At 42.3% G+C, this 7,955-nt stretch overlaps 1 protein-coding gene across 1 annotated transcript; it reads right to left on the minus strand.

Moving 5' to 3' along the window:
* Positions 1-4,025: 4,025 nt before the first annotated feature.
* Positions 4,026-6,958, minus strand: LOC118410210 (monocarboxylate transporter 13-like). Its single transcript, XM_035811768.1, has 4 exons — positions 6,751-6,958; positions 6,221-6,364; positions 4,884-5,687; positions 4,026-4,296 (listed from the first exon to the last, which is right to left on the minus strand). The coding sequence occupies exons 1-4, from the start codon at positions 6,956-6,958 to the stop codon at positions 4,064-4,066; spliced, it is 1,389 nt and encodes a 462-aa protein (XP_035667661.1). The 3' UTR covers positions 4,026-4,063.
* Between the last annotated feature and the right edge of the window lie 997 nt (positions 6,959-7,955).

The raw sequence follows: 7,955 nt of genomic DNA on the forward strand, positions 1-7,955 counted from the left end.
AAAACAGAGGCAGTTAGTGTTGTTTGCACGAAGGTAGTTTTTAAAACGCTAATGGACGTCGGATGCTCCACTGAACAGAATTCTTTGTACTTGTATCGAATTGGACAATTGGGTTGAGTATGAGCATCACAGATAATTAGGGTCCGTGCCTGGACTGTACCTGTAGCTGAATTTTCTGTACCGGTATACCCACCCCTACTGTGCAGCAGCTGGCGATAAACTGACAGACTGGTGTGATGGATGATGTGATAGCCTAGTTAGTGCGGTTACAGGTTGGCGTCAGGAAGGATATCCGGCCGTAAAAAACCCTATCCAAACCGAAATGGAAAGTTCTTCATACAGATAAAGGCACAGGCAGTGCCGGTAGCAGTCACGGACGAGCAGCCGGTAGTGTCGTGGGCTTGGCTAACTTGCGGGTGCGGAAGGTAGGGTCCGGCCATCGAGGCAAACCATGAAGTTGAAGCCCAGAGCTGGACTCACTGGACAGATCAGCCGCATGGAAGCACAGTGTGAAGACTATTCCGACTGCTGCCTACCCCTGTGACAGGGATCCCAGCAGCAGTATAATCAAAATGGATACGACGACGACTGTAAATCATACTTTTACATTGCATCATTATATACAATTATGCAATCAAGAGAAATTTTTAGCCGTCTAGAAGGAAGGGTGTCGAAAGAATAGCAATTTTTTTTTGGTTCAAATCATTATGAATTTGAAAGTGCAAAATACAATTAACAAAGATTTGCAAGGTGTACGAAAATACTTTGAAAGTTGTGTTATTGCATGATTTGGGACAGACAAGACTACAAGAAGTGACAGCAAATATATATTATGTAAGGTTTTGTGGTATCAACCAATGAGACCATGTGCCTTCTTCTAACGAACCACATGCACCATAGTTGGAACGTTCTGTTCGAAAAAATTCGACATATCTACAAATTTAGATATTTCGACCGTGGTACTGTTCGATACACTCTTAACCGGACCAAGGTACTAGTAGTTGCCAATGGGTTACCACACGTAGGGTTTCTACTGTTTCACATAGGCTTTCATAGAACCATTCGAACGCACGATCGAGTGCGCTGCTATCGAAAATTTGAATACGTAATTCGGACTTTAGAATTGCTGTTACCATTCTATGTTCGAGGACACCAAATTTTCTCAACTTCTGGCCCATTTCTCATTGAATCGAGTGTTTTCTCGGGTGAGTATGGCATAAATAAAATACAACACGGTGTATTCCGCATCACCCTCGGTCTCAGCCCTCCCGCGGGTCGGATCACATACCGGCCTTTGGGCGATCCGACCCGCGGTCGGGCTGTTACCTCGGGTGATATACTATTGAATAGACCGTGTTGTATCCTATATAACGTTAGTTATAACATCATAATTATGACAGTCTGCTAGTTTTACATACGTTCACGTTTTGCTTTGCCATGTATATCTGATTAGACCAAAGGAGTTTACTGCATGTAGCTTTGACGTTTCTGAACATACCATAACGTTACATGTATAGCGAGACAGAAACTAGTATTGTATTCCGTACAACCGGTCCAACAGGTGCCCGACACAACAATCCAGTGACCTGCGTTCTATCTATAGCAGGTGGGCCTATACTTCGTTTGCGAGGCTGGATTATATACAAACTATGATCTTACTGCAATGTGACATAGTACAAGCGACTTGAGAACTGCCTATAGAAGCCAGTCAGCGACAAGTGTAAGGTAGGACTTCATTCACTTTCTGTGTAATTAATGTTGAACAATTGTTTTCGTAATTGGCTTCCTATGACTTTTCTATCAACATGATAGACCTCTTCAAATGAAGGAGATTTGTTTTGTTTGTTTTAACCTTTGTTTATTCATGAAAGCTCAATTCGGCCGAGGTGCCATAAATACAAGTGGTTGTTCTCTCGTGGTGTTGAGGGTAAAGATTAAAGTAGTTCCTTTTTATGCCATATGGGCAGTGAGTTGTTGTCCACTATCGTATGCCTCGTCCACAGTATTGGAAGGCGGAACCCATCCCTCTCCTTCCACTGCCTTTTACCTCCCCAACCGAGAAGTCAGGTACCCATTTTTTTACACCTTCAAGGAGTTAGGAAAGTCGTGTAAAGTGCCTTTCAAAAGGACACAGGATAGGTTGTGTGACAGGATACAAACCTATGACCTCTGGGTCACACTCCGAAATAAGGTAAACAATTCAAATTTCGGGGCACAGTTATCAACTATAAAGCCTTTTATGAATGTCTAAAATTGAAATTCAGATCATTGTGATGCATCACTTTAATTAATTTGCAGGTGACATTCTTTTGAAAATCAGTAACGTTACGTGAGAGAAAGAGAGAGAGAGAGAGAGAACTAAGCTGCGAAGTGTGCACGTCAACTTTAGCTCTGCTGAAAATTATATACTACTAAGCACCGACTTCTTTCTATTTGAAGTAAGACGGGACTCCTTATCAAAATTTTGAAAATCTTATAGATTTCATTAGCCTCTACCAGGCTCAACAGGACGCTGGAAAAATAGTAGAAATTAGCCAATAAGACCAAAAAAATATGGCCGAGAAGAGCAGCGTCGCAAACTGTACTCCTAGGCCATCTAACTCCTCTGGTGTGTTTTCTGTCTTATTTGACTACTTTCTACTATTGTCCAGCGACCTGTGGAGCCTGGTAGAGGCTAGTATTTCATACCATTAGGAAAACAACCCACACAGCTCTGATGTTCACCTTGTTTTTTTTCTCAAAACTTACCAAAAGATTTTCAAAAAGGACGTCAACTGGACGGTAATGATCACAATGATTTGAAATTTAATGGACATATGGACATTAATTTTTTTTAAATTACATGACATTGCCAATTTGAGCTTGCACCTTATTTCTGGGACATAAAACGTCCTAAAACTATTTCACAGTTATATCTGAATAATAACTATATCTTTACCTAGCAGTTTGAACAAGGCCACAATATAATGAAGCTATTGTTACACTGATGGAAATATGGCCCGGAAACATGTACAGACAAATAGCCTCCGGATACGGTAGTGTTTTGGGACAGACCCTAACCAAAATGTCTCGAAACACATAGAATTACACTAGCTGCAACATGATCTGTGGAAAGAACATACGAAATGAAGCATTTCGCAAACTAAGGAGAAAATTCAAACTTCAAATAGTATTTTAAGATATTCTTGGTTGATTGTGCGCTTCTGGTTTGGACAGCTGTTTACTCAGTTCGAACTCCGAAAAATGTCAAATTTCCAATCCGACCAGTTTATCCGACTGTCATGCGTGGTTACCTGTATGTTTGTGTCTGTGTTAGCTCAACCATTCACTGACAGGTGCTTTCCTACGTATTATACATTATTTTATTTTATTTCTAACTGCCTCTCTAATGACCAGGAAAGAAAAGAGTTATTTGAAGAGGCCTGCTAAACCCACAAAAATTTCCAAACGTTTACTGACGAAAACAAAACTATAACCCTGTTGATATGCTTTCTTTCTTTAATAGGTTAAAGATACTCTGACTAAAAGTAAAAATCTCAATCTATACCAAAATGTAATGAAATATTTGGGAAATTTTTTAGGCTCTTTTTAAGTAATCTTCACCCGTTCTCCATGTAGATGCGTTTTTCTTTTAATTTGTAAAAAAAGGAAACAAAATAAGTCGTGCAACTTATGTACTACAGAAAAAGATCATAGTAATCAAGCAATTAATAAGTTGTTCAAAACTTTCCGAAACCAACCAAACCAACAACGATATGAACAAACCGACACACAGACATGTACACACACACACACACACACACACACACACACACACACACACACAGGCACTCAATCACACAAACTCATACATACACCCACGCAAACATCTGTACAGACGTACATACACGCGCACGCACAGAAACACACACATGTACACACACACACACTCAGGCACAAAACACGTGTTCACATAGACACACAAACAAACATGTTCACACACACGTACGTAACGCACAAACATGTTCACACACACGTACGTAACGCGCACACATACGTAAACATACTGTGCTGAGTGGGTGCTTTAGGAAGTCTCAAAGATACGACTTCCATCATCATCATCTATCATATGTCTAAACATGCTTAGTTTTCCCATATCATCGAGGGAGACTGTCTCATCTCTATTCTGGTCGGGTACTCGGGTCCACCTGTCCGTTGAACAGCTGATAGGAACAAGCACGAGCACAGACAGAAAGATGAAGATACCGGCTGCGTAGAAAGACATGTCGTACTTTCCTGTTGCGTCATACAGCCAACCTGGACGAGAGACAAAAAATATATAAGAGTGATTTCTGAAAAATTGATTACAGCAACAGCTACTGCGAAAAAAAAAGAACCTGCGTCATCGCGCGACCGAGTACAGACGACATGCCAAACGACATACGAATGCGGCAGACGGAATTCGAACATAGACGAGAGATACGTGTATAGGTGCGAACACTCAACACATAGACTGTTCAAAAAACTCTGTCGACTGAGGTTACCTTCCAGTCACAGAGTAACAAACTAGGCACTTCACACGACTTTCTTCACTTCAAACTTCACTCAGTTGAAAAGGAGTACCTAGGTTCGGTTAAGGGTATCCCTTAGATATGACGTTAAATGGTGGCCCAGTGTTTGAGGAGAGCCACACTTCTATCACGCAAAATAACCCATCGCACTTATCGAAAAGAGTTGGGGCCTGGTGCGTGTGAGTGCACGTGGATCAAACAAATCTGTCAGGATATAAAGCTTCAAAGTACTCTTCAGTACAATCTATGAGGCGTTTTATACCTGGATTTATTACGGTGACAAACAAATTATGTTTAATGACAAAAAAAACTCTGGGCAAAAAAGCTGCTTACCTGCGACAGGTGCTCCCAGGAGAAAGGCGGCACCTTCGAAGACGAAGGCCCACCCAAGTCCACAGGAAATCCTGGAGGCTCCGACATACTTCCGCACCAACACGGCAATCAAGGCATAGAATATGCCCGAGAAAAATCCGTACAACACCGCGCACACCACTAGAACTGCGTAAGACCTTGCGAACGGTATGACAATGTTACATACGGCAAGTCCTGTCAGCCCAACCATGTAGTAGTAGACTTTGCTGATAATTTCTCTATCCGACAGCCAACCGTTAAGAACTCTTGACACCGCTTCTGAGATTCCGAGAATGGACAGTAAGAAAGCGGCTGGTGTCTTGTCCACCCCGAGATTTTGAGCATTGGCTACAAAATGTACAAAAATCATGGAGTTGCCAAGAAGTGTTCCAAACAACGACACACAGTAAACAAGAAAGGGTCGGTGTTTCAGTAAGGTAACGTCGAACGTTTTCGTGATCTTCTGACAGAAATGATGGATTTTTTTCGTCTGTTTTTGGTCAGTGTTACTTCGTATGTCTACTTCTTCTTCCTTTCGGTCCTCTTTGAGATGAATGGGTCTCAACAGGGCACCGAAAACGCATCCATTTAGTAGCAAACCAGAAACGATTAAAAGGGCCCCTCTCCAACCGAACTCATCGATAAGAAACTGGAAGAGTGGGGGGAGGGCAAAGACACCGACACCAGTTCCACAGACTGCGATCCCATTGGCTGTGGCGTGCCGCTTGCCGAAGTAGCGTCCAATCATAGCCAAACCCGGTGAGAACATCAAGGAGAGACCAAATCCTGAGAAAATTAAGAAAACGATAAACAAGTCGTTGAAGGTTAAACATCCAGGTAAAAAGATCCTTTCACAGGCATTTTAAGAATTTAATTGACCAGAAAAGTTATTGGGCCACATGTGGCTGACAGGCGAAAATGAAAGCGCGCGCGGATGTCATCCATAAAATCTTTTCATGTTTAATACCTGCAATCAGCCCTCGGGCGATCGAGAATTTGCATGAACTATTACTTACAGTAGAAGCCAGATAATTGCACAACGGATTAACGCACACTTCTGTTAACTGCACGGAATCCCAAAATCCCAAACTGGTGCGGTCCAGCTAGATAACTTCGCATTATTGCACCAGCCGGTTAATTGCACGAAATTCACTGGCAAATAGGCCGTGCAATTAAGCGGCTTCTACTGTATAACGTTAATATACTTATAACCTATTATAAAAAAAGCTTCTCGAGCTATATGCACATTCCTTCATGGCAAAACCGAAAACATAACCTTTTTGGCAAGGGTAAAAAAATTGTGACATTCAAGTACTGACCTGTTAGAATCCCCACACTGAAGAATAGGTGTATCATGGTCTGGGCAAAGTAGCTCACGACAAGTCCCGCGGCGGAAATAACGCCCCCTACCATCACTACCGTTCTGCAGCTGCACAAGTTGCACAGTGCACCGGCAAATAGAGCTGCAACGGTGCAATATTGGCGATAATTAAGGGTTAATGACCCCCCCCCCCTCCGGAGGTGTATACGGTCGCAGGGTACAGTATTTCTACGGACCCCCGGAGCCAATGACGTAGGGGTAAAAAGGTAGTGCGTCCGAAGTGTGGAAGCGTCTGTACTGTAAACACTGTAACGTGAAAGACGTGAACATTCTTATCATAATAGAAATACCTGCCTCAGTTAAGAAAAAATAAGAGAAGGATTCTCTCTCTATGAAAGAATTGATAAACAGCGATCTTCTTATATACATATAAATGAAAATATTTTTCTCCATAAGAAAACAAGAAACATAAGAACACCTATGTTGGTAGTGTAGGTATCATGTATTTTGTGCAGGTCATATACTCACAAAATAGTAGCACAGCAGATCCCAGGATAGAACTGATGAAGGAAGTAATGCCGGCGCTCTCTTGGAAAACCTCCCGGAACTCTGCGTAGAACACCCCGAACGATTTCGTAGAGCCGACCACCACAACATGGAGGAGAAATGTACTGGCCACAATAACCCAGCCCCAACCGCCGTCTGGCGGCTTTTCAACGAAGTGCACCTTTGCCATTCTTTCTAGATGATTGTGCACAATGCGAGGTGTTGGATTCTCCTTTCCGCTTGAAAAAAAGACGTTTGAAACAACTTAAGTGCAAAGAGGAACCAAAGGATATAATAACAATTCGGCGACAGGACAATTCGTCAACTTGCCGACCAGGACAGTTCGGTACGGTTCAGACCGGTTCGGAATGGGGTCAAGGTCGATTCGGCACAGCAGTTGTTCTAACACAATCATTATACCTTTAATCAATTGTTACAAAATGGCAGTCTCACCGCAGAAAAAAAAAAATCAAGCCTAAAACATAACCTTAGCCCTACTGGCAAAGGTAAACATATTAAACTGACACCGTAGCGTCTTAGTTCTCAAAATTAAACCGAAAATCAAACAAATGACGTAAACAAAAGAGCGAGTCGCATGAAAAAAGACATGCGTTTACCCATGATATATAGCTGGTGACAGACAGTCTAATGTTGTTACACGTCCGAATTCCAGGTTAAAAGTCCTTGTCACCCAGTGAAAATTTCAACATACAAAATGATAAACACTCCGAAAATATCCATACCTTACCTCAAACGTAAAACTTGGGTTGACGGGTCTGATCTTTGACCGGTTCTATTGAGACTTTTCAGAGATTCGCCTTGGCAAAAACCGGTTTCTGTAATGATGTCTGAACAGTGTGCATGATTTATAGGAAGTGTGCTAGATTGACACATTTTATGCTGAAAGGCCAAAACAAACCGATAATTTGGTCTATGGTCAGCCAAATGATGCAGTGACACATGTTATGTTATAAATCACCTTGTGGCGTTGGTGTTGTGTAGTAGCTGGTAGAGCGTTCGGCTCGGAATTGAATGGTCCCGACTTCGATACACACCATGCCCCGACGTTGTGCCCTTGGGAGAGGCACTTAACGCAATTTTCCCTGACGGTGGAGTGACGCCCACCGAGCCTCTTCAATTCGGCTAATCTGTCTACTTTTCTGCCCAAAAAACACACTGCGGATTTG

The sequence above is a fragment of the Branchiostoma floridae genome, chromosome 2 (assembly GCF_000003815.2).
Source record: "Branchiostoma floridae strain S238N-H82 chromosome 2, Bfl_VNyyK, whole genome shotgun sequence".
NCBI classification, from domain to species: domain Eukaryota; kingdom Metazoa; phylum Chordata; class Leptocardii; order Amphioxiformes; family Branchiostomatidae; genus Branchiostoma; species Branchiostoma floridae.